The 27,411-nt window shown below is 40.2% G+C and overlaps 1 protein-coding gene across 2 annotated transcripts; it reads left to right on the top strand.

Moving 5' to 3' along the window:
* The first annotated feature begins 330 nt into the window (after positions 1-330).
* Positions 331-27,411, top strand: GPRIN2 (G protein regulated inducer of neurite outgrowth 2). 2 transcript variants are annotated; one of them, XM_073354912.1, is made up of 2 exons: positions 331-603; positions 24,664-27,411. In XM_073354912.1, the coding sequence occupies exon 2, from the start codon at positions 24,678-24,680 to the stop codon at positions 26,481-26,483; it is 1,806 nt and encodes a 601-aa protein (XP_073211013.1). In that variant the 5' UTR covers positions 331-603; positions 24,664-24,677; the 3' UTR covers positions 26,484-27,411. The 2 variants fall into 2 exon arrangements, with proteins under 2 accessions (XP_073211013.1, XP_073211014.1); XM_073354913.1 differs by lacking the exon at positions 331-603 and adding an exon at positions 616-744.

The following is a 27,411-nucleotide window of genomic DNA, read 5'->3' as shown; positions in this document are numbered from 1 at the left end:
CTGTGCCCGGGTACCCACACTTTGCCACATCGCTCTCATAACCATCACTGTAGTCACTCCTCCCCCTCCCACCTTATTCTCCTCTCTTCCCTCCCCACTTTATTTTCCCCCTGCTCCTCCTCCTCTTTTGTGACCCCCCCCCCACCATCTGCTCCTCCTTCTGACCCCCTCTCTTTCCCCTCTCCATGCTTCCTTATCCTTTGCTGAGTTGCTAGCTCTGCACAGGCCCAGTCTCTCTAATCAGATGAAGCAGCAGGATTATCTCTCTCCCTCCCTCCCAGGCTCCATTTTGTTTCTTCTTTAGTCGTGGGGGGGGGGGGGGAAGGAAGGGGTAGGAAGAGGCGTCACCTGTAGAAGCAAAGGAAACTGCATCCCTTAATCCCTTCTCCATTTGTTTTGATGGTCTTCACTCCCCACTCCTCTCTCCCCCCGCATACACCTTGTTACCAACAGGAGGAGGAGCAATCTGAGTTTTCAGAGGAAACCTAAACTCTCCTGGCTTTGATTTTCTCATTTAATTACTGAGCATCTTTTGAAATCCTCCCCCACCCAGGTAACCTGGACTGGCAAGCTGGATGTAAAATCTCTCTGAGTAGGGGGAAGGTAAGGACCACAGGAGATACATGTTCTCTTATTTTCTTCTAATACAATGAGATCTTTTCATTTTAAAGGCATGTCTTGGAGAATAACAAAGCAAATTGTATGGAAGTGAGAGGAGCTGCAGAGAGACAGACCCAGAGTTCTGTGAGTATTGTGCTGGGTGGGGGCTGATGATAGCTGGACTCTGAGAGGGAGACCTAAAATCCGGTGATTAAAACTGAAATAATAATTAATCTGCAGAGTTTTATTTTTTCCTAAAAAGAGAGGAGGACCTCTCAAAGGTGGCATTTGTTTTGAGTTTTAAACAGATCTCATCCAGCTCTGCAAAAGGCGATTCTCTTTCCATGCCAAATGCCTGAAAGATTTAATTAAAATGTGTGTCTGTTTGTCCTTTAATCTCTGTGTGTTCTATGGTATTTTGTAGAGATTTTAAAAGAATATAAATACATTAGGTGTTTCTCCCCTGAACCCTTTGGATTGTAGGGATGCTCAGCTGCTGTATCCAACTCTCTTGTGTGTGTTTTACTTTTATGGTACCAAAAAAGTTCTGCTAAAAGGAAGAGGAGATAACTCGTATAGTAGTTTTACTAACTCTTATTTCTTGGGTGTTTTTGCTGTAATATTCCATCAGAGAACAACCTTCCCAGCACTGTACCACGTGGTCATCCCATACATTTTTGAAGCTGTCAGCAAATTAGTGCACAACAGCAAATGCAACCTGAAAAAAATCACTGCTCCACACTTGCATTATACCATTGTTTTAAATGATGTTATCGGCTTTATTTTCTCTGTTGCTGCCCTATGTACAGGATCCATCATGGCTTCAGTGGTATCTTTTGTCTTCAGCTGTTTAGAATGACTGACTAAAAATTTGCTCTGAGCTGAAACCTGGTTTTCAAAAGTCTCAACCCAAGTACAAATTGATTTAACAAAACTCAAATGGGGGGCAATTATTTTGCTGTGTTGAAGTCCGAGACTGCAATAGGGAATTGTGTTTTGTGTGCATTATCTAGCTCATGAAGTCCCATGTTAAAATTAAAAACTTATACTCAGTGCATTTTAGGGATTAGGGGAAAGAAATGAAGAGAAACAAGCAGGTTATTTTTATGTAGTGGCTTGTACACATGAAATATTGACTGGGAAGAGAGAGTCATTGTATAAGAACTTATTTTTTTTAAACATGGGGAGGTACACAAACAAGGCAGAACATATAAATACAAAAAAAAATCTATTTGTCAATAATCTATGTATTAAATAAAGTAATCATTTGATGCAAAACACCAGTTGCTGTATTGTGCCTACCTGCAAAGGTGATGGTTGAGGTCCTGAGCCTGTGAACACTTAGGCATAAACTTAACTTTAAGCACTTGTTTAATCCCATTGGAAGTTAATCATGCGGGCAAACATTTTCAGGATTAGGGCAATAGTTTGCCTAATGCTCAAAGACCTCTGCAATAAGACAGAACAGGATTTAAGAAGTGTCTTTTTAATTTTTATTTTTTAAGTTCTGGCTTTTGTTGACTTTTTTAAGCCGTAGTGTTCTGTGTGTTCTTTTCATTAAGATGTATTTTGTTACTACTCTCAGGGGAATTGTAGTTAAAATTTAATTTTTTATTTGATAATTGCATACAAACACTTAAACATTAAGAGCAATCACTTGTTCATAATGTCCTTGGGCTTTTTATTTGTGCTTATTAATAAGATTATTCATTCATTAGATAATGGTGCCAAGTTAAAGCATCAGAAATATATTTACTCTTTTTACAGTAAACTAAGTTTTTGTTTTCAAATAATCAAAATCAATTTGAAAAATAAGAGCTGGGGGGAGAGGAGAGCTATGATAAAATAGCACAAATCAGGTGTAGCTTTAAAATGTCCAGAGGAGCAGAGCCATTTGGTGCATTAATGAGATGATGTTACACCTGTCTGCATGCTGGGTTAGTTCTGTGCAGAACAGCAAAGGGTTTCCTCCTCTTTCCCTTTCTGATAACTCCTTTTTTTTTTTTAACCTAAACAGGTTGCGTTCTTAGCTGCCATTCCCTGTAATTAGAATCTTAAAAACAAAACCTCTTATAGTCACATGTAAAGCATCGCTTTAATCTACTACAGCAGGGAGATTCCAGAGTTAAAGCTGAAACTTTAGTCTAAGGCCACCTTCTTGTGCTTGAACATTACAAAATGTTATATAGTACATGGCATGAGAGATCCCTCAATGCACGGAGACATCTTCCAATAATTACAAACAGCAGGGTGAATTGAAGATACTATGTTAAGTCTTAACTCTGTTTTGTTTTCCCCTGGTTTTTATTGGTTTAAGGGGTATTGGTTTAATACATTTGAATTAAAAATTGTATTTTTATTTGTGGTTTGTTTTGTTTTTTTGTCACAAGGTCAGTGTAATTGTAAGAAGTCAGAGGAAAAACTATTTCTTTTTTTCAGTTTGCTTGGTGCATTTGACCACAGTATGTGTATAGTCAATTTTATTTTTTCTTATACAGTCAGTTTCCTCCATTGTGTGAGTGCTTTGCACAGCAGTAAGGGACACTAAAATAGAAAAAGACGTGATTGTAAAACTACGAAAATTGGCAGGTGGACTTTGCAAGGTAGAAATGTGGACTTAGATATTATGCTGATGCTCACTCTAGAAAACCATACGATAATAAATAGTGCCTGACACTGCCTTCAACTTCATATTTTTAAAATTGATTTGAGTTCATGTGGACAGTCTCCCTTGAAGTTAGATCTTGAGTATATATGGAGGCTGGGGTTTAATATTTTTCCATATAATAGAGTGAAACATGTCACTAATCTTATGTAGCTATCCTCATGTAGATTCACAGTGAAGCTATTATGATGTATACTGTAAAGGTGTATGTATAAATCTTGCATCCATTACAGCAAATCTGTGCCAGTTATGTGAAAGGGGCTTTTGTTTTTTCCTGGTAGCTCAGCTGTTTTACTTAATTTTCAAATTCTGAAAGGTTTGAATCCACAATGAACTCTAAATATTAATTTTGTTTTTTACAAGAGTCATTTCAGTGACAAGCTATATTTTTAACAAGAAAATTGTCTAAAACCAACAACCATTTATTTTACACTTCTGTGACCTCAACTGTTTTTGAGAACAAGGGGAGGGATATGTTGAAGGGGCAGTGGAGTGAAAAGATGTTAAACCATTCTCCAGCTGAGAACGTTGATGCCATAATTCTTATGGATGAATTAAAACTACTAAATTAATCTAATATAGAAACGCTTTATGGGTGCAGCTATAAGCAAAGAATTACCTTGGAAGAATGTTTTCAATTTGTTTTTAAATTGCTAGATCTTACAAAAATTCCATTCAGAAAGAGCTCCTTCAGCAACAGAAACATCTGTTAATTAAACTAAAGCCATGTTGTGAACCTGTTTTAAGTAATCCCTTACTCAATTAGGAAATGGGACTAGGGACAAGCTAAGTGTAGATGAGGTTGACACCAGCAGACATCTCAGCCTGAGCAATGCTATGAGCCTACTCATTAACTATTAGTGCTTTGGTTCTGCATTGAAAAGGGACTGTAAAAATAGCACCTTCTTACTCAACCAGTAGTTTCTTTGTGTGTATTTAAAGTCACATCTGCTCAGACAGATGGCGTTACTCCTGTTTGTGCTGTGGTGCTAACAGCACAGAGGAATGAGCTGGATTCTTTCTCCTTGTGCAAAATGTTTACCAATTAAACTCCAGTGAGTCTACACCTGTGTAATCAACTGAATGGAATGGGGCTGAATGGATGTAAATAAGGCCTTAATTTGGCCTGCAGAATCTTCTACTATCAGTAACGCATGGTAGTGAAAGAACCTAGTTTGCCCATGTCGAATTAGTAGGGATCAGATCTTTTTACTTATCAGCTAAGCAAATTTTGATCTGGAAAACAGATGGTAAATGTGCAACCCCACCATGATATTTTTTGTTATGTTTAAAATGGCACCCTATTCTAAAAGATTTCTTTGCTCATCACTTTCTGCAAAACATGTATCTAACTAGGGTAAGGTGAATGTACTGTATCTTCAGTGTATTTTTTAAATTCTGCCAGAGAAGATCTTTCCTATTTGTGGCCTTCTTCCTGTTCTTTAGTTCTTAAAACAGTTGCTTTCAAAGAGAGGTTTTGATACCTGATATACAATGTTGTGGTATCCCGAATGTTGTCTTGCTGAATTATTTGGACTATGATCACACTGAAGTCCATAATATAATGGAAGTAACAAACTATATGGTTTTGGGGTGTTCCTGACGAATTGGGAAGACACACTAAGACTTTACTGTTTTTGTGTGCGTTGACTTGATCTTAATGTAGAATGTAGGGGGAAATTCCTCTTGTTAATGCTTTATCTAGTGGTTTGTTGTCTTAACCCTTTCAACAAGTGGTGCAAGTTCTACCAACAAAAGAAAAAAATTAACTTATGATACAAAATGTTAGTAACCCATGTATAGATTCATGAATGGCAAACATGCCATTGTCCAAATGTTGGGCAAAGGCCCAAAATTAAGGAGACAAGAAAATACTAGTTCAAATATCTTAAAATCAAAAGAATTGCGATAGTGGAATAGACCAGTTATTCTCTGGATCAGTATCTTGTCTCCAGCAGTGCTTAATAGCAGTTGCTTCAGATGGTCATCTATAGTTATTTGATATAATAAAGGTGGGCAAGGTATCTTCTTTTACCCAAGCTGATGTTAGTTTTGAAATGTTTAATCTTCATGAGCTGGAATGAATTTCTTTAGGGCTCATAACACTTTCTATCATTATGCTTCAAAATTTGCTTTTCTGATGTTAATAACAGATGGTAATAAAGAAGTGGGGGATTCTGTAACTGACTGAGCAGTCAGTTGAGAGAAGCCATTGTCTTCAGATCAGCCAAGCAGTGGGGAAGCACACCTGTTCCCACAGAATGGGAGATATATTTATTCCTGAAAATACAGTAGCTTCTCCTCAGAATTTTAGACATACTGTGAACAATGCTGATACCATGTTTGCAAATTATGGTCTCTAGTTGTTGCCACACCTTGTGGTTTAGGCTTTTTTGGCGCTCTTGGTTGATTGCAGACAGTCTTTTGTAGGATCTTTTGAGAATGGACATTCTTCCATCCCATGGCTTCAGCTAAATGCTCCAGTACAAACATTTTTTCATCCCTTCCTCTCTGTGTCCTGGGAGAACAGATTAATCGTTCTTGTCTCTGAAAATGGTCCACAGTGACTGCCCAAATAAATCTAATTACAAGAACTCAAAGTAATCATAAGTAAGAGGCATAAAATACCTACTCTGTTCGGATATGTACACCATCTGATGGGGTCAAATTGTTGTAGTTATAGTTGAGTTAAGCCAAAGAGTAAAAGCTTTATGTTCTTAGGAGCTCAAATGAGCCTTAGGGCTTCTCTACGTTACAAAATTAAATCAACTTAAGTTGACATACAGCCACTGCACTAATTACAGCAGGTGGTTCAAGTCCATACATGCTCCTTCTGTCGGCAGTGTGCATCCTCACGAGGAGCGCGTCCATGACTGAAGTGGGCCACTGACAGCTTGAGCCTGGCCTGGTTGACAGCTTGGGCTGTAAGTGCTAGGGAGGGGTGGAGGTGGAGCTCCAGCTGTCAGCCCCGCTCAGGGCTGACAGCCAACAGGTGATGTAAGTAATGCAGTGTCTACACGGACCCTGCGTTGCCCTAACTACATTGACCTAAGCACTATGCCTCTCGTGGAGGTGGAGTTATTGTATCGATGTAGTGGGTGACTTACATCTTGCAGCATAGACACTTACATAGTTAGGTCAATGTAAGTCTCTGAGGCTGCTGGGATTTATTTCTTGGACTTTAGTTGTGCCTCTCTGTGGTGGATCTTGTAGTTATGCTGTAGGCTCACTTCGGTGTTTAGGTATGAATATCCTGCATCATCCCATTCTAGCCACAAGTCATCATCTTTGGCAACACTGATGATATTTTCTCACTCCCAATATCTCTGAGTGAGGTTATCACCTGTTTATTTGCTAATATGATAACTGTTGCACCCAATATATAATTAAACAAAATTTCTAGATGGAAAGTCTTTCTGTCCTGTTCCCCCTTCTCCCCATTCCACTTCATGTGACCCACAACATTTCAGAGGAACAAATCCTTTGTATGATACTTCACATTAATTAGGTAGACTAAACTGTATTTACATAACTATTCTTGTTACTCCTTTTCAAACCAGTTCAACCTTCTCTTGCACAGATGCATGCTCACTTCTCCCCTCTGGGCAGAGATTGCTCAGTCTCTGCCAGTGCAAAGACGTACTGCTTTTGCCATGCTATTGGTACTCATGAAGAGTTTAGCATACTAGAATAAAAGCTAGTAAGTGAGTGAATCTCTATAGGTAAGTCTCCAGATTCTGATGATTTTTCACAGCTCTGTTCTTATGGACATAAATTCAGCATGACTCAAATTATGATAAAATATTACATCATAGTTCACCCCTTGTACCAGTGTGTGTGTTCGTGGTAAACCCTTGCATACTTGAGCAGGAGTGCTACATATCACCACGTGAGGATATAGCTATGAAATAGGGTGCAAGCAGCATAAAACTGACCTATAGGCAAGTATAATTATGACCTATAGCAGACAGATCCTGCCTCTGGTTTATTTGCTGGAACAAGATTATTCCAGCACAGATAAAAGTTGTTGTTTTTTTAAAGTCAGTCCCAGCAGTAAGTAAAATGCTTATTCTGTGGCATCTGATGGGAAAGGCATTTGAAGACAACTGGTTTTTATACTGGCGCTTTCTTATTGGAGAAATTGTCATCTATGGTGAAACAATGTTACTGTTCAACTAATCCTTGCTTTACCTATTCGAAATCCTTTGGATTAACCACTCTGACCTAACACTGGGTGTCTGAGGAAGTGGATAGGTCTGCACTGATGCTGGTAAGGAGTGAATAGAATGTAACCATTTCTGATAAGGTAGTTTTCTGTGAATGTGGCAGAAAGTTCATTATACTGAAGAAACTAACTAATTATTTCAAGCAAGGTCCTTCTTTTAAAAAGGTAAAAAGATTTTTCTCCTAACATCCTTCATCCAAGGATTTTGAAGTGCTTTGCAAGCATAAATTAAGCCTTGCAAAACCCCTGTGATGTATTTTTCTTATCCCCATGTTACAGATAGGTAAGCTGAGTCTCACAGAGAGGGGGTGACTTGTTCAAGGTCACACAGTGAGTCAGTGATCCAGACATGGAGATAGAAACCAGTAGTCCTGGTTCCCATTTCCTTTCTGCAATCACTGCACATTCCTCACCCCTTTTCATAATTTTAAAATCTATTTTCTTTTTGTTCCATGTTGCTGCTTAGAGTAACTTTAAGTAACTTTTGGAACCTCAAAGTCTAAATGGGTACAGACTGTGGTATAGGAGATAGAGAAGGAAAATATGAGAGCCAGGGAGAGAGAGAGAACCTATTAGGGTATTTAGTCCATCTGCCACCTATAATACTGATGACACTGGGTTTGTGAAAGAGACAGAAATGTCTTCATCCATAAGAAGATAAAGAGAGCTTCCCCACTGATCTGTTCGGTGGGGCATCTTTCAAGCATGTGAGCATTGGCTTCCCTGGGTGTGTGGAGAAATTCTGGGATCACCACCCATCTTTTTCCTTTATATTTCCAGTGTCATTGCTGCTACCACCCACTGCAATTTATAAAAACAACTGCCGTCTTTCTGCCAAGCATGATATCATGTGAGCATCTCCAAGGACTACTGTCACTGGAATGTGTGGCAAAGAGCTCTAAATGTATAGAACGCCAGGCACACTGTTGTCCCTTAGTCTGACACCTTATTGTTGTCCTGTTCAAGCTCAGCTAGCCAAAGAAATCTTAGTCCTGAAGTTAATGTAGAACTTGGGACTTTGATAGATCATGACATTAGGCCAGATCAAATTCATTTCTTTCCATTTTAACTGTTGCTGTTAAACTTCCAAACCAGCAGTGAAACAAAAAAACAAAACACACAGGAAAAAAAAAACCCTGCAAGAATATCAGAGTATTTTAAAGCAAGTATAATATTAATTTACAAGTGCATATAAATATTTCAGTCATCTAACCTCTTGGAGTGGAGTGGGCTAGGTATGCAAGACATGGGTGGTTGCATGCAGCCTTCTGTAAACAAATTACTTTAGTTTGGCTTCCTGCTTTCTTCGTTACACTATCAGCAGCAAATCATGGCTTTTATTGTTTTTATTTCTATTGATTTCCTGTGTGCATGGAGCAGCCCTGCAGACAATCTCAAAACATAGGTCCCTGACTCAGAGTTTTCAGGTCCCCAATCCTGCAGGGACTGAGATGGGTGGATCGTTGTGTCTGCACAGAGTTCAGTTGTAGTCACTAGGTGCAGGGGTTGATCTATGTGGTTCTCTTTTTGGGACTGGGGACTGTGGCCCTGACCTTGCAATGGGGTTTACCGAGGTGGAGCTCATCAGAGGCTCCAAGCCCAGAGTTCAAACTTACATCAATGCCAGCCTGGAAAGACTGGGGTGGGGTTTGTGGAGGACAAGGGTTACAAACTTTGTTGATGCCTTTCACTTTTAATTTGCATTTGTCTGTACATTTTTGCTGTGCTATATTTTTGATGGTTGACTTTGATTTTAAGTTGGATTTTAAGTAGCACCCAGTGTTAAGGAGTTGTAATTTATTTTTTTGAATCATTCTGCATTGTGGTTGGGAAGCCAGGTATTGGTCACTGTCACGTTTGTGCATTAAAGAGTTGAAGTCCTTAAGAAACAGCAAAATGCTATACCCACAAAGACTATTGTTTGCTGACATTTAGCTGAATATAAGTTGCAAGATATTCCTACTTAAATGTGGCAATTAGATTAAGTCTCTGCTCTGTGTAACTTTAGTCTGTTGTTACAGTCTAGAGACCGTGTGTTAATATGTAAATTCTGCAGACAGCAGAGCTTTCACTGTGAGTATAGTACTAGGTCATCTCACTTCTCACAATATTTGATGTTTTTCTTAAAGCCTCATCTACTGAAATCAGCTTATTACATGAGCATCTAGCTTTCATTTTAAAAAAGTTTTTAGCCTTCATGGTTGTGGAGAAAAGCTTGAAAACATGAACCCTAAATGCTCTAATGACGGGAGGCAAATTAAAAGCACGCAACTTTTATTGGATTTCAGAATAATCAGATTTAAAATATAGCATGGTTTTTTTGAGACCTGACTCATGATTTTTGGCAGTTGGCAGTGCTCCAGGATGTGGTGTGTGTGGGAATGTATGTATGCGTGCGGATGGAGGGGACATAAAGGGCAGAATTTATTGGTCATATCCATGTGTAGTAAACCCCCAGGTGAGTACTGCAGGCCATCCCTGGATTCATGAGCAGAGGTCAGGCAAGGTGGTCAAATGTCCGTACACTAATTTATCACATGAATACCATCTCCATTTGTGTGATTTTGCTTTGAGCACATAAACTATGGACATATGGAACTTGTCTTTGTGATTTGATTGCATTTTTTATTAACTCAGTAAATATAGAAACCCATTCATTTTTTCCACAAAATAGCTATTTTCATGTTATTGTCATTGCAAGGTAATATTATAAGCAGGGTTTCCCTGATATGTCATTGTTTTGGGGAGTCAGTGAGAGGAGAGAGCCCCTTGCTGGAGCTTTGAGTATTCCCAGACACTTCCTCACTTGATACAGAGTGACTCAGGCACTCCTGCTTCTTCCTTTGACTCCCTGTCAGTGGGTAAGCGAGATGTCTGTCTGATATTCCACACCTTAGCCACGCTGAGGAACAGGAGGGTAGTGTTGGAAATCAAAGGAAGCTTGCTTGGAGTTAACCATTGTATAGCTGATAAGAAGTAACAGACGCAGCTGATCAGCTTATTTATATGTATATGGAGTGTATACGATCTAGGCTTTTGTATTGAACTCATCGAGTGCCTGTATAACATTCTTGTTATGTGCAAAGAACTCTAATGTGGGGCACACTTGTTTTTTCTTGCACTCCCATTATGATCTCCTTATTTTAATTGCTTAATCCGCCCAGCTCTAAAATAAGGAAATGTCAGATATTTGAAAAAGGAAAGCTCTTTAGACATTTAAGTATAGTAGTTTTCCCTCATGGGTGACTACAACAGAACTCTGTAATGAAGATGCACTCTGCACTTCTAGTATTGATGTACGGTATTCCCTCCCCCATCCCACCATGCAGTCTGTAACTGATCACAACTGCTGCTGCTTGGATTGCAATGAAAGTTCTTGAACGTTTGCCATATGCTGTCATTAATAACAACTGTAGCCTCTCTCAGGCCATTCTTCCTGAGCAGTATGTCAGGGAATTTGCAGGTTACATTCAGGGTGTCTGTAATAGGCTTAAATAGAGTTAAGAACCTAGATATAGCAGCCTTCTACTGGAATAAATCTTATAAGTAAATTAAAATCACGCTGCCCTCTTGGTATAAAACATACATACATCTGTCCTGGTGTTAAAGAAGAATTCAGTGCCCTGAAGTTGTAGTGCTGTGAATGTTCTGCTGACAGACTTTTTGAAGCCTTTCATGAGGTAGTTTAATAAATGCTGACACAAACTAGAATCAAGATTTTAAAAACGAAGTCGTAATTTTTAGGTGCCCAACTTGAGATGCCTTAACAGGGCCTGATTTTCTGAAATTCCTGAGCACCCAACCTCTAAAAATCAGGCCCCTTTCAGTTGTCTCCTGTTGGAGACCCAAAATTATTAATCATTTTGAGACTCTTGGCCTAGGTCTATTATAGAACTCTTTCTTTTAATTTCACAGGTATTATATAGTCTCCATTTGTGGCAAGGATGGTTCTACTTTGAACAGATTTACTCTGTAATCAGAGGCTGAATTTGAAGGCATGGAGCAAAATTTTACAAGGATCCATTGCTGTGAGATCTTCATAAAATACTGCCTTCCTGCCTGACTTTAAGAATAGCTGGAGGAGAGGAACGTGCATTACAAGCATAATACCCAAAACCAGTGCTGTCTGGGTTTCTTATAATAGGGTTGTCGGCTCTGCCATCATTATTCTTTCTCTAATTATGTGCATTATAGCCAGTTTGTGTGTTGAATATTACATTTATGTAGAATAAGTAATCCATAAAAAGTTATTGATATAGAATATGGACAGTAATCACTAGGGATACTGGAAATGTGCAGGAATTTTTACAAGATGGTGGTGAATCTGTAATGCACTCTCTCCTTGCCTCTTGCCAAGTTCTGCAGAGAATTCATAATGTACATATTTAATCTGTTTTTGAGAACTTAATGTTAGCACCACACGTTTCCAATTTACAGAGCAACGAGTTTAAAAATGAGCACAGCTAACCATCAGTCACTTTAGCGTGACATAACTAGCTAAATAAAGCTGCTGCAGATTTCTAGATGACAATATTGTTTCACTTGTTTCACAAGGCCTCCTTCACCTACTGGAGGAAATGCAAACATCCATACATCTCTCGTCAGCATACCCCTTCCATATATACTAGTATCAAACCTTTATATTGCACTGTATTTTTTGTATAAGTCACAATGTACAAAAAATTTTTTTTTTCTGTTTCTCTCCTATTTATCACATTTCTCCATCCATAAAGAGAGGTTCTCTTAGTATCAGCTATCCAGCTGTATGGTATCTTGGGATAACTAAGGGAGGGAATTTCCAAAGTGCACAGTGTTGACCTAACTCTTGTCTCTGGAAGTTGTGGTAAAAATCTGCGCTTCAGTGGCTGCAGCATTAGTCCAACACTGAGCTCTTTTAAAACTCCTGTCCCAAAATGCAATAAAGGCAGCTTAGAAATGATCTAAAATAGCTTTTCTATGTATGTTGTGTTCTAAAAAGTCCAGTATCTTATGTGTGTTTTTTCCCAAGCCCCCAAACAAATCTCATTCTATTAGCGAAGAAAGATTCTTGGCTTTCTGTTGGTGGGAAGAACGAGGAGTACTTGTGGCACCTTAGAGACTAACAAATTTATTTGAGCATAAGCTTTCATGGGCTAAAGCCCACTTCATCAGGTGGAAAGTTCCTGTTTCTAATCCTGATAGTTTGTTCTCAGAGTGGGTCAATATCTGAAAGACAAATAAGTGACCCTGTACTAATGACAATAGAGGGCTGTATGTTATCTGTTTGAGTGAGTACTTCTGTTTGAAATGTGTTCTGTTAACATGTTAACCTCAACCCCCACATGGCATCTGTACCTCGGTACAGAGTCAAAACTGGGTTTTTTGCATCTCGTGCACTATCAACATAATAAAGGTGCTGTGGTCAAATTAAACGTTTAGTAACATTGGTGCAGCTTTACTGACTTCAGTACGGTTTCACAGGTGTAACTGATTATAACTTAGAAAACAATAGTGTTGACCTTTTAAATGGAAAAGAATGTTTAGTTCTCTTAGCTATGTTGGTTCTGCAATGCCAACAAGAGTAAAGAGAGCAGTCAGAGCTCAGTACGTGAGCTGTGTGTATTGGCAGTCAGATTTTTTGAATAAGATGGTGCTGTTTGGATATAGTAATTCTTCAGAATTGCACTTTAAACCCTTACTCTAGAACTGAATTTGACTTGTTTAGTATCAATTTAATTTGGAGGAATAAATCCATATTTTGGTAGGGTAGGGGGCAATGAAAAGTTTTAGGGACAGATTTTATAAAAAAAATTGTTAGAAGCTTGTTAAAAAATTGTTAGAATGCTATAGACTTCATGATTAGATCTGGAATATTTTCTGACAGAGATGGACTAGGGGACAAAGTACAGGTGAAGCAACCAAATGTTCATGATGAATGCAATTTATCCCCAGGTTATCACTAGCATAGATGAAGTGTATGTGTAGAGAGAGAGAGCAAGATATATATTCAGTCTTAATACCGTTTAGAAGCTTAGTACAAAATATTTGGATCCCCATAATCAAATGTTTCAGTGTGAAATGCAGAGCACATGGATTAAAAGTGGTACAATTTCTGGAGAGCTCTTTCAAGATTACTACCATCTGGTGAGAATTGTGTGTCTCACCCATTTTTGTGGCAGGAAATGGTACACATAGTGCATTTTCACAGAGGATAGTAGAATTCTGTTTCATGGAAAGTTCTTTAGAATTCAGTGAGTCAGGTAATCATTCAAATTCCTTTTCACAGGTATAAGAGATTATTTATTTAATTTGTGTAATGTGAGGTTTCATGCCAATTGTGGCTGTTGCACAGGCTTGGTACAGGAATGATGGGATTGCGAAGCCAAGTAACTGAAAATAATCATTGTTCTTTGGGCTGGAGAGTATTTTTCAAGGTTACATTCTAAAATCAAATCAAATCCAGATCTGAAATCAGCTACTGTAACAAATCTGTGTGTATATGCTGTATAGAGCATTAGACATTGTGTTATTTACATATTCAATTAGTTAGAAGGATGCTGTTGGGTTGACTTAAAGCTCAAAATATAGAGTGTATTTTTTAAAAGAATAATTTCCATTGCTTAAAGTATATTCCAGTAAAATTGGTTGTATTTTGTCTAGACCTAAATATTTTCCTGCAGCATTTAGTACATGCAAATAGTACTACACAGTGTTACTTCATGAGAACCAGAAAATGAAAATAAGTCTCTTTAATTATACAAACTGAGTAAGATGAAAAAATAAACTGAATCAGTGGTTTAAGTTTTTTTTTTTTTTTTAATTTCACTTTTATCATCTAATGTGCAATTAGTGGCACACACAAATCTATTATTAGTTCAGATTTTAACAAGATAGTGTCCCTTTCTTAAATGTGCCATGGCAATAAGTGGATGAAACATAGGGTAAATCACATTTTGGGTGGGCTTTCTAAATCATGAACTTAGCAAATAAATTTTCCTTTAGGTCCCAATCTTGCAAACAGTAATTCACATGTTTAACATCACCGGTGTGTGTAGAATCAATGATGTCAACAACTGCATGACAATGAAGCACCAATGCAAGTCTTTATACAATTGCAGCTTAATTTCTGTTTTAGTTCCTCTACAATGTGCACAATAATATTTCCCTATCTCACAGGGCTATTGTGAGGTGTCCAGATATCATATGTGACAGGGTCGGGCCAGATGCCTACAGGAGAGTGATAGAAGGCAGATATATTAGCCCCAGGTTAAGCAGGTCCCTTTTCCCTGGGTAAGGTAACAGGGGCAGTTCCAGAACAATCAAGAACTAGCTGGAACCCATTAAGTCAGACAGGCTAATTAGTACACCTGGAACCAATTAAGAAGCTGCTAGAATCAATTAAGGCAGGCTAACCAGGGCACCTGGTTTAAAAAAGACCTCACTTCAGTCAGTAAGGGGCACATAAGGAGCTGAGAGTGAGAGGGTGTGCTGCTGGAGGACTGAGGAGTCCAAACACTATCTGGCATCAGGAGGAAGGTCTTGTGGTGAGGATACAGAAAGTGTTGGGAGGAGGCCATGGGGAAGTAGCTCAGGGAGTTGTAGCTGTCACACAGGTGTTACATGAAACACTATAAACAGCTGTGATCCACAGGGCCCTGGGCTGGAACCCGGAGTAGAGGGCGGGCCTGGGTTCCCCCGATTCCGTCAACTCCCTATTGGATACAGGAGGAGTTGACCTGGACTGTGGGTCCCACCAGAGGGGAAGGTCCCTGGCCTGTCCCACAACCCACTAGGTGGACCAGCAGGGACTGTTGGGATTGTTCTCCTTCCTTTTCCCCATGCTGGCCAGTGATGAGGTTAGCTGAGTGAACAGCACGTTTGAGCCACTAGCAAAAGTGGCCAAACTGAGGGCTGCCGTGAATCTCTGAGGAAAGCAAATCCGCTAATAAGCGCAGGATCCACCAAGGCAGAGGAGGAACTTTGTTACACGTAGTGACAAGCATCCCAGAAGAGTCTATTTAATGTCTTTAACAATGCAATATATGAATTGTGACACAGCAATTTTTCAAGGGAGAAGAGTACTAACTACTCAAAGAGCTATTAAGCTATTAAACTTTTGTGCTATTTATAAACAGATGAGAGTTTAGAAACTGGTTTGTTCTCCATTACCACAGTTATGAGGGTGCTAATAGGCACTTGGCTGCTAGGATGAAGGGGCTATAAAAGCAACTAAATCAACAAATATTGTATGTCATATATTTTCTCTTTATTGACTTGGTTTGAAGTTGGGCATGTGCAGGGAGTGCAGAGTTGGGACCCACTGATGCAGTGTCATCTTCCCAGATAAGCAGACAAACAGCACCTGCTGCTCCTCATAGCTTTCCAAAGCCATAGCAAACTGAAAATTGCTCTTACTAATTTTCACTCCTACTACTAGAACACCCTGCGGGAGGCAGGAAAACTGACAAGAATCAGGTCAGTTTCATGCTAATAATGCTTGTGAAAACTCTGAAGAGCTGCTGAAGCAAACACTGGGTAAGAAAATTGGAAAAAGTAGCACCATGGGAAGAATCCCTTCCTCTTCCCCACCAGCTTGGGGCACTTGGTTTCTCACCTGGCTGTTGCCCCTGGGCAGTGACCCTATAAGTGAGGGACAAGGAAAAGATACACTATCATCTGTTATGGAAAAGATAATGTGTAGTGAAGCCAGGAAAGGAGTGGAGCTATAACAAAAGCAATTGAGGGGTAGTAATAAGTAGGGCTGGTTTAATAGTATTGAGTAAATTGATGCGGACACAACGGCAGAATGAAGACCGATCGATAGATACACTCACGGAATTAAGTGGTAACCCACAACTTTTATTAAACTTTTAGCACAAGGAAGGAGTACTACCTGCTCACTACCCACGCTTGCCTATGCTAGGCATTTAATTGGTTCCAATGTAGGTGTTACAGGGCTCCTTACCATATAACCCATAACTGGTGCTAGGGTTACAGGGCTCCTTAATATATAACCCACAATGTGGGGTAAGCTCTCCTCAGCCTACCCCCCAGGACTCAGCTCTCTCTGAATCCTACCTAGCACCCCTCCCTCCACGAGGGGGACAGAGGGTGTAGCAGGATAGGGGACCTCGGCCCACGAGGGCCACAAGGTCTTACCCACGGCCCATCACCAAATTCCAGAGCCACCCAAAAGGGGGGCAAATTGGGCAATTTGCCCCGGGCCCTGCAGGGACCCCCACGAGAGTTTTCAGGGGCCCCCATGAGAGTTTTCTGCAGCACACCCGGAGTGAAGGACCCACCACTGAAGTCCCGCCGACACTTCTTCCGCTCCAGGTCTTCGGCAAAGTGCTCCGAAGACCCGGAGCGGAAGGACCCCTGCTGTCGAAGTCCCCAGGCCCCCTGAATCCTCTGGGCAGCCCTGCCAAAATCCCAGGTCTTTTATCTCTGAGAACTGTTCATTTTATTCTCTCAACCACACTGGAAACCGGCTACAAGTTGTGACGAATAAGTAACACCACCCCAGTTAGGTAACATGTGTTCCTACTTAACCCCCTGTTGCTTGCAGATGCTGTGTAGAAGGCAAAACAACTCCCTGGTCCTCCGCCAATTTGGCCCGAGAAAAAATTCCTTCCTGACCCCCTGAACAGATGATTGGCTAGACCCACAGCATCTGTCAGGCCAAGTTCTCATTCCTAGTTTGGGTGGGTAGGGTGGGCTGCTGGAATGGAGCTGAAAGAGGCTCCACATGGCCCCAGTGCTGGGCTAAAATTTGGGAGCTTGGGAATGCTGGCCAGTCAGCACCCCTCTCACCCTGCTGGCCAATGGGTGCCAGAGACCCCATGTGAGGCTATTGTTCCTTGGCAAGTGCCTCTCTTCATCACTACTGGGAATGTCCCCCTTTCACCTCTGGCCCCATCAGTTTCCCCTACCTGTTGATGCGGTTGGGTGGCATTTTTTAATGGATCTCACTGGTATTCGTCCAGCGTTGTAACTGCTCAGATAATTCTTGGTGAATATACTATATGACACATATGTGTAAAAACTCACTGACAAATATATTTTACTGTTATTTGGTCAGCCCGAGTGATAAATTATGTTTTAAAAAAATTAAACTGAAAATTGATCGGCAAGGTTCTAGTTAAGCAATAGCAAATGAAACACAAATATTTAATTTATTTAAATTACAGATGCACATGGCGTGGGGTGCATGGGGATACAGGCATTTTGTACTTTGCTGAGTAGGATTATCCTGGAGCTAGTAGGTGTCAGGTACCTGATTCAAACCATGGAAGAAAGACTTTTTAGTACTATTCATTTTGCAAGTGATAATTTTGATGAAGACAAAACTTTGTCTATGTAGAAAGATTATTGCTGGTATTGTGTGTAATGCCACTTGCTTTGAAAACTTGATCCAGATGCCAACATGGTTTTATGGATTGTTTTGCATTTTATCCATTTACGTTCTGTTTTCAAAATTGTAATTGAAAACATATGCATGAAATATAAAACAAAATTGAGAAATTCATTTAGGCATAGTAATTTGTCAGTAAATCTCAACTAGTAAAATGCACAAAATGTAATATCCTTATAGTAAATTTACTAATGCATTAAATAGGTCACAACTTTAATCATAAGTCATAGAAAACCACACAAATTTGTTGCTTTCAAGTAAAGTAGTTCAGTGGAATTAGTGAAAGCATCCTAGATCCCCTCATGCAGCCATCTGAAGCTAAGCCAAAAATAGTGGATGTTAATTCCATTTCTATCCTAATCCTTTCTGTGCTTGTCTAACAATTTTGTATATACTCCTAACATATCTACTTCAAATGGCATGCTTTCTTGTTCGTGTATCCAAGTGCAGACATCTTCAGATTCTTGAACTAAAACTTTTCACATAATGTCAATGTAAACAATAGATATCTTTAAATAGAATGAACCTCAGGGGTGTGTTTTGTTGAATTTAAAATAAAACCAAGCAATTCCCTCACCCCACACACTGAAAGAAAGGGACTTCAGATCTTCAAGTTCCCCAGCTTTAACTCTACCTTTATCCTTTTCCATGCTCTACGTGTGTATCCGAGTTTCTGATTCGCTTCTGCACAAAATGCAAAAGTGCCCCACTGACTGTGTAAATTACATTAGCAGTGATCCACATTTTTATACATACCATTCTCATGACACCAGTATGGCTTTTGTGAAGATACACATTTTGGTATAATTGCTGGGATGTGTGCCCACTCCTTTCCCCTCTTCAAATGGAGAATTTCTAGGTACACTGTACGTAACCCAGTATGTGGAAGAGAATCTCTCTGGTGTATATTGGAAGGATGAATGGTATATAGAGTGGTGCCTCTATGCCACAGGGACATGGTGTATGGGGAGATGATGATGGGTTTTTCTGGACTTTGGAGGTTCAAGTCTGCAGCATTTTGTAGGCTAGTCGCTAGAATGTAGAGTTTTGGAGGGAGGATGAGTGTGTGTGATCTGAATTACATACCTGCCAGTCCCTTGTGATGCAAAGCAATTTCATTTTAAGTTTGTGTAAAGTACTGCCTGATGGCATGGCAGACCCATCCCCAGGGGTGCCATTTAATTAGTTCTGCACCTACCTCCCTGCCCCGTGTCTACATTTCAGGAGGCTCTGAGATGAAAGGACTGGGCGCTTCAGTAGCGCTCCCAGGCTTTTGTGTATGGGTTAGTGACAGAGAGAAGGAGAAGGAGGCAGCTGCTCAGCATATGCAGCAGCATTGACTGGCTGTCCTTCCCCATTATCTTGCTTACTGAGAATGCAGCCAATCAATGTGCGATTTCTCTGTAGAATGACTGGGTTTCCCCCATTCACCTACAGGAGAGTCAGAAACCCATAGTGTTGGCGGGTCTGATTGTTAGAAGGAAAGATGGAGGGTAGTAGAGGGAAGGTTAAGAAGCAGGAGTGAGCATCCCTTGCCCCCACTTGGGAATAAAGGTATATCATAGTGTAAGTAACACAACAATGTACTGTTAACTGCCAAGTGACCTTGGGAAAGTCTCTTCACATCACGGATCCTCAGTTCCTCATTTTACAAATGGAAATAATGATGTTGCTCCTCTTTTGTAAGGTGCTTTGAGATATGGGTGAACGTGCCTTATAAGAGCTAAGTATTAATTATCAACTCAGACATACATATCTTAATTCTGGCTCACATAGAGTGTATTGACTGAAAGAGAACTTGGGCTATGGCCAGTATTTGGTGGGTGGTTGATTGCTCATGGATTATTACATAGGACTGAGGAGAATAAGATTTACAGGTAGAAAGAGGGCGTGGAACTGGGGGAAAAGATGAGGATGTCTGTGGAAACTTTACTTTGAATTTCCTGATATTGGTGTGGAGGGCGGGGGAACATGTTTGTAAAGTATATTGTTCTAATAGAGGTTTGTTCATCTTGTTGGAAGGTATATCTTTCACCATCCTTAACTCTGTCTTAAAGTTATTGTTAGGGAATTTCCCTTTTTGTATAATCATTTTAAATTTTTTTATTTAAGGAATAAGAAAGTGACTGTTTCCATTATTTTGCGGTCCTATGGTCCTGGGTGCCAAGAGCAATATTTATCCTCGATCACAATTGAATATACATGTATCTGAACAATAACCAAATTTAGAGTGCTAGGTCTGTAAAGCAATAATTTACTTGCTGTCCATAGAGTGAAATAACCACGGATGTGAGGTTGGCTTTCTAATCTACTGGTGTTCAGTTACTCAGTGTAGCTGTGTTTAAAATTATCTGTAGGTGTGGATAGCATCAAGAGAGACAAACACAATTTTATAAAGTAGTTGTTCCTTTTTGGAATTCTATTGAAAACTTAAACTTTGAAGTTTTCAGCTGATGTTGTTATTGGCAATAGATCATAAGTTCATGTAAAAGTATTTCTGCCATATTAGTGATTCTTCACCTGAATTTGACATTCAAATCCCCCCTCAGGCTCTCCTTTATGTAAACAGTTCTCTGTTGCACTGTTTACTGTAATGTAAAAAGTTTTGTTCATACTTTGATGTGTTAACAGATCTTTACCTCCCAAGTCTTACAAGTTTCATGAGTTGTGTCCCTGGAAAAATTCCTGTAGACTTCAGTGGGAGTAGGATCAAGCCCTATATCTCTACCTTCTCTTTGTTGTATTGGAGACTTCCTCTCATCTGAGACTTATAGATCCTGTGGCTGAAGAAATGTACATTGTGAAATATTGGTTAGCACCAATGGTGTCTTAGGGTCTTTACAGATGTGTAGGAAAACAAGATCGCTGCCCTAACAGTTTAAATCTAAAGCCCTGACTTTGCAATCAGTTATGCCCACGCATACAGTTGTACTCTGGCATTTAATCCTGTTCATTTCATTTAGAGTACATGTGGAAAGATATGCTAGCCGGTGTATCTGTATGCAGGACTGGGCCCGTGTGTGCATTGTGAGAGAGCTGGACCAGTGAAGTGTGTTTAAAACTAGATATCATTTCTATCACATGCTTCACTTCTCATGTGCTCTCTGAATGGGATTTTCTAAACACTTTCAGTTATGGGGTAGCAGTAGAGTTGTAAAGAATGAGTTATTCATATTGACAGCAAGTGGTGGTTGTCCATCATTCCCTTCTGACTGTGCTCTCCAGTACCTATCACATATTGCTTTTGTAGCAGATTAGTCATTGGGAACATCATGTTGCTGTCACAGATGATCAGAGTATGAAGGGTATAGCACTGGGGTTAGGTAGAGGCAGTTCTGAGCACTTTACATCTCTGTGGAGCCAGGACTCCAGGGGTTCATGGCCCCTGCAGCCCTTGCCACCCCCCATTCAGCAGCACTGGTTAATGCCCTCAGCAATCTCGTGTATGAGCTTTTCTCTGAATTTGGGAGACTAACCGTTGGGTGTGGGAGAGAAGGGTGACTGAGTAGGGGTTAAGCAACAGGCAGGTCTCTCAGTCCCAGACAGCAGGGACAGTGGAGCATGGGCTCCGTAATTGATCAGTGGATTTTCTCCACTGTTGTTCCATTCTTGGACAGCAGCAGAGAGAGCGGGGGAAGCCTTTGGGGCGCCAGTAGTGTCCCAGCCCCATGTATTTCCGGCTACATCATCTGAGGGAACAGTTTACATTTATTAATATTATACATATGAAAGGAATTAATCCTGCTAATTAGGGAGGCATTAGTTTGTACAGAATTGGGGAATACAAGCAAACAAAATATGAAAATAAATGATAGGCAATTATATATTTGTATCACAGGACACCTAGAAGAACAGTTAGAGCAGCTCAACTCTCCAGTTGTGCTAGCTGCTTTGTACATAACACCAGGGCAGTCCCTTCCCCAAACATCTTAAAATCGACATTAAAAGATCTTTTAAAACCCCAATATGTAAATGATTGGGAACTATGTAAGCACATGAACTTATTCCTGTTACTCTCCTCCTCCTCTGCCAGCCAGAAGAAAGGTGGCTGTATTAGAAGCCCTCACCTTCTGTTCAGGGATTGGGCAATTTACTGGAGAGATGAGCAGAGTATTTTGATCTATTTACAGGGTATTTTTGTTCTTGTGTGATGAACTTATCAGTTACATCTAGCTTTCTTGTCCCAAGAATTAAAGTTCTTTTTTGAAATGCATTCTAATGGCATGAATCGTGTATTTGCAAATGCTTTCTTGTTGCAAAGCCAGAATATGCAGCGTGCATTTCCTTAAAAGTTCTTAAAAACATTGGGACTTACATAGTCATAAAGGTTAAGGCCAGAAGGAACTGCCAGATCCTCTAGTCTGACCTCCTGGACATCACAGGCTGCTAATCCCCACCCAGTTACCCAGTATGGAGCCCAAAAACCTGGTTTAGACTCAGTATTACAGTCCTCAGGAGACTAAAACATTGTATGCTACAATAGAAAATAGGAGAAACCAAGGTGCACAAATGCCTGAGAGGCTGCTGCAATGGCAAGCAATTGATTTGGTTAGTTGCACCCTGATTATCCTAGCAAGCAACCAATGCCGCATGATACAGAGAAAGACTAAACCCCCACCAGGTTCCTGCCAATCTGATTTGGGGCAGAGTTCCTCCCTGACCCCCAAAATGGTGATCAGTACAAGTCTGAGCTGACTGAGCACGTAAGAAAGATCCACCAGCCAAACATCTGCATGAGAGAATTCGCCATACCACCTCAGAGTTCCAGTCTATCCTTTTCAGTGTCCCATCTCCAGCCCTGGCCCTTTTTGATGCTTCAGAGGAGGAGTAGGGAAACAAACCTGAAATACATTGGGTGGGGAAAAATATTTCCTTCTGGACCTCACAATCCTCTGAAGCCTGAGGCATGAAATTTAGGAACACTTTCATCTGTACTTCTATATAAAAAAATACTTAGTATTATTTGAGCTGGCCACTTAATTGCATGCTAATAAATTAAATGCTGCAGCTTGATTTAACTATGTGTTGGTTGAAAAATTGAGTGTGTTCTTTTGAATACATTCTGTTGTTGCAGAAAGCTGTTAAAATAATTTCGCTTCAATTATACATCAAAGTGTCTGGTAAGAGGAGGGAAGGTGAATAGGCCAAATAGTCAATGCAAATGTTGCAACAGCAGGAGAATAGAATAAATGACATTAAAAAGAAAGCCACTGGAAGAAGCTACTTTGGGCCTGTTAAAGCTGGTTAAAAACAAGACTGTTACTATTACAGTTTCTCCTAAATGAGGAAATACTAACATAAGCATTTGTAGGGGTCACAGGGGCAAATAGTACTATACCAGCCAGTGGAAGCAAGTATGTTCTTAACAGAAGTTGGATAGTTCTCTTGTCAAAGACAGAAGAATTGTAATATTTCATTTGAAAATGAGCATTTTTCACCTTGCTGTTGGGTATTAGCTTCAACAGTTAATATGAACTTCTGGATTCTTAAGGCAATTTGCAAAAGGAAACCCTGTTCTGAGATGCAGAGCTCTTCTGGTTTCAGCGGGGTAGCCGCGTTAGTCTGTATCAGCAAAAACAATGAAGAGTGCTTGTGGCACCTTAGAGACTAACATTTATTTGGACATATGGGCTATAACCCACTTCATCAGAAGCACGGAGTGGAAAATACAGTAGGCAGGTATAAATATACAGCACATGAAAAGATGGAAGTTGCCTTACCAAGGGGGGGGGGTGTGTGTGTCAGTACTAATGAGGCCATATAATCAGGGTGGATGTGGCCCATTCCCAACAGTTGTCAAGAAGAGCTGAACTTCATGTCAACTGTTGGGAATGGGCCACATCCAGCCTGATTGAATTGGCCTCGTTAGAGCTCTTCTGCTAACTCACCTGGTGGATCCTATAACTGCAACCTTGAAGTATAAATGGCCATGACAGTCTCTCTGAGGTAGGACAGATAACAGGGGAAATCCAGCAATAATCTGAATTGTTGTGGTTGGGTGGGTGTGAGTGTGTTAAGGTAACTGCCAGGAAAGGGGTAAATTTAGACCATATGCAGTGTGTGTTTGTACTGCTAGCAGCAGAATGGGAAAGCCACATGACTAGTCTCTTTTACCTCTTTTACCTTTTTTAAACAATATTTAAATAAGGCTTTAAAGGATTTTCGGCTTATTTGGGGGAGGGGGCAGGGCAGGAGAGTTGATTTTTTTTTTCCAATTTAGAAACTTAAATCCAGTTTATGCTTGAAGACTCGATGACTGGATAATTTGTGAAAATCATGACATCACAAGGAACTAAAAGCTGAACAGCTGTGAGAGGAAAGGATTTTTAATCTTGAAAACATTTTTGTGTTTTGTTTGTCACAACAGCTGTTTAACGTAGGTTCCGAATAACTTTTCTCCTGAGTGTTCATCTTTGTTTAACAATGGGCCTTCCCTTCAGTTAAGTTGTGGGTGGTCACAGTGCCTGTCTCTGGACATCGTAAGAAGTGGTTTTCAGTAAACTCAGGAGAGACTTGACTCTCCTTCTGTATCATGAAGTACAAACCCAATTTGGGAAAAACGTCCTTTGTATAACAATCTTAATGGTAAAAACAAGCTGATCCACTTGAGGATAAAGAAAGATGTTGTACTTTGATCTCTGGAGGCACATGCTTTTGACTATAAAAAGCAAGGGAAGCCTAAGCAATGGCTCCATAGGGATAAGTATTTCCTGATCTAGAGTATTGCTAATTACACATTCCTTCTTGAATTGTTTTTTAAAGTCTCTTTCCTTCCTGCAGGTCTCTTATTTGCCATGGCAGCCAACAGCCACCAGGTCCCAACCCATTCCCCTCAGGAAACACTAAATTCTGTTTGCCACCATCCCCTGAATCTGAACAGCCACCCTCTGTCTAAGAGCTCCTCAAGTCTGGCGTGCCTTGGGCAAGTGAGTTCTGATGAAAGACAGAGCAGCAAACAAGATCTCAAGAAGAGCCTCAGTAGTACTGTCTGCCAGACACAGGTGAGTGAGAATGATGTTGGAAGTACCCCTAGTTCTGAATGGTCTTCTACACAGTCGGGAATGGTGGAAAGTTCATCTGCTGTCAGAACGACGAGTGATCATGCACAAGGTGATAATGTGCAGAACAGAGCTACCACTACAAACCGTTTCCTGACCGTTGACCAGATTCCAATATCCCTGGAAGAAAAGGACACTAGGATGCATGTCAAGAGTAGCACTGTTGAAAACATTTCTTCAGTCTGTGATACACACCAGCAAAGTGTGACTAGAACGGAAGGACTGGAAGCTGTAGTTCAGAGAAGCCATTCTGACCTAACATGCAGTTGCAAGCAGCAGAGTTCTGTCACCCACATGGAAACCAGTGCCACACACTCCATTATCAGTTCTTCTGGCAGTAGTTATGATACATCAGTGCATAACACCTCTTTCCTAAGACCGAGATATGGCTCTGGAACATATGAAAATACTCCTAACTATCAAAACCAGGTGACTCATATTCCCACGTCATATAGCGACCAAAAAGTGCCCACAAACAGCTTTGACAGTGGCGGTATAACATATAACACTACCATTTATACAGATCCTGGAACATTTCACACTGCCATTCTAGGACCACACATGCCAGGAGGTGGTTTCCCAAACAGGACAATGTGCAGTCAATCAATTGGGCTTAGTCAAGGTGGCATGACTTACAGTAACGTATCAAGCGGTATATACCCTGCCACAGTGATGACAATTCACAACAGCACTGCTCTACCCTGCAGTGCAAGGCAGGACTCTGCTATGAAGATAGACGGCACTGTTTCTGCCTATTGCCATTCTTTGCCAATACCATCTCTTCAACTTGTTCCAAGGTTGGTATGCTCAGTTAGTGAATCGGGAAGAGAACAGGTAACTCCTGGATATCGTCAGTCCTTGCCTACTTCAGATATCATGACCTTTCCTAAACTTGTGTCATCTGTTAGCGAATCAGGTCTGGATGCAAAGCGAATCCTGAAATGCTGTAGTGTTCCTGGGGAGCATCTGTCACATGCTCAGCACTGCATTCAACAGAGCAGAGCTCAACAGGAAACGAAGGCTTCTTACATTGTGTTGCATGACCAGCAACGTGCAGATTTGATAATGAAGACTAAAGACACATGGACTATGACCTCTATGAATGACTTAACCAAAGGACTGAAATCTCCTCTTCAGTGCAAAGATGCAGAGGTACAAACCCTTTCAACAGTGGAATGCAAGTCTGTGGCCACAAGCCCATCTGTTGTAGCTGAAGGTCACCCTCATGTGTTCCCAGAGGTTAATTTAGAACATGACCAAGAGGCCCCAAAGTCTCCAGTACGTGAAGTGAGATGGGATGATGAAGGGATGACATGGGAAGTATATGGGGCAGCAGTGGACCCAGAAGTTCTTGGATTAGCCATTCAAAAACATCTTGAAATTCAGATAGAACAATTCCAGACAGAGCCTATAGAGCTCTCTAGGAAAAGTACTGAGGAGTCACCTCCAGCTAAAGAGGCAAAGAAAAGGCCATTTAGAACAATGATGCACTCTTTGAGACACCCAAGCTGCTGTGCCCGTTCCAATACTGTTGTGGAGTGAACATAGCTACATGACTGCAACATTTAAACTGTCTTGTAAATAAACATTACATCTTAAGACTTAACGCAGCTAGTGTGGACAATCCAGTCACTTTAGAATAGGGTGGGAAACTGTGAGTTGACATAAAATAAGAAACTCCAAGGAGATCTATTACCTGAGAACTCAACAAGAAACTCCAAGGAGATCTATTACTGGAGAAAGCAGAAGGGTTGTATATTTGTAGCTCCTTGACTTTTTTGTTTACTATAGTATTCCTCTGTCCTTGTGTATTAGATGTGAATAATATTACAAGCAATGATACACTTTTTTTTCTAAAAGACAGATCTTTTTAGGTCATGTTATTGTACTTTGTACTTTAATAATTTCTAGTTAGGAAAAGTTTTTAAAAATACAACTTACATTCTTTAGCATCCTATTAGATTGAAATTGTTTGGGGAAATAGTATGCTGTTTTTAAAAACTATAACTTAATTGCATTTTAGACTTTACAGAGCCATAAATACCACTTTAGTAATATATAAAGGGCATAATATTAATTACACTGTAATTGCTATATAGTTAATGAGTAAGAGTGATCTGTAATATAAATGTGCAGAGTAACTTCAATTCTGCTAGTCTGACTTAATTCTATACATCACATATGTCACGGACAATGTATAGATAGACGACACTACTGCAACATCACTTAAATTAGTCTATATAGTTATAATGAATTACACGATAAGTATCCAAAGGAATTAGTACTTGCAATGTAACTAAGACATAAATGTACAATATTGCCAAAGATACCTAATGAATCATGAATGACTCATGTAATGTGAATTTTATCCTGAATAACTCTTTCTTACAAACACATGACACAAAAAAAGGATCTCAGGTTAATCTGTCATACTGTGTCTATATTACAGATTATACGTGGTCAGTTTGGT

Source organism: Lepidochelys kempii, chromosome 7 (assembly GCF_965140265.1).
Source record: "Lepidochelys kempii isolate rLepKem1 chromosome 7, rLepKem1.hap2, whole genome shotgun sequence".
Lineage (NCBI taxonomy): Eukaryota > Metazoa > Chordata > Testudines > Cheloniidae > Lepidochelys > Lepidochelys kempii.
Note: the sequence above shows the minus strand (reverse complement) of the source record. Positions and strands in the feature narration are given on the sequence as shown.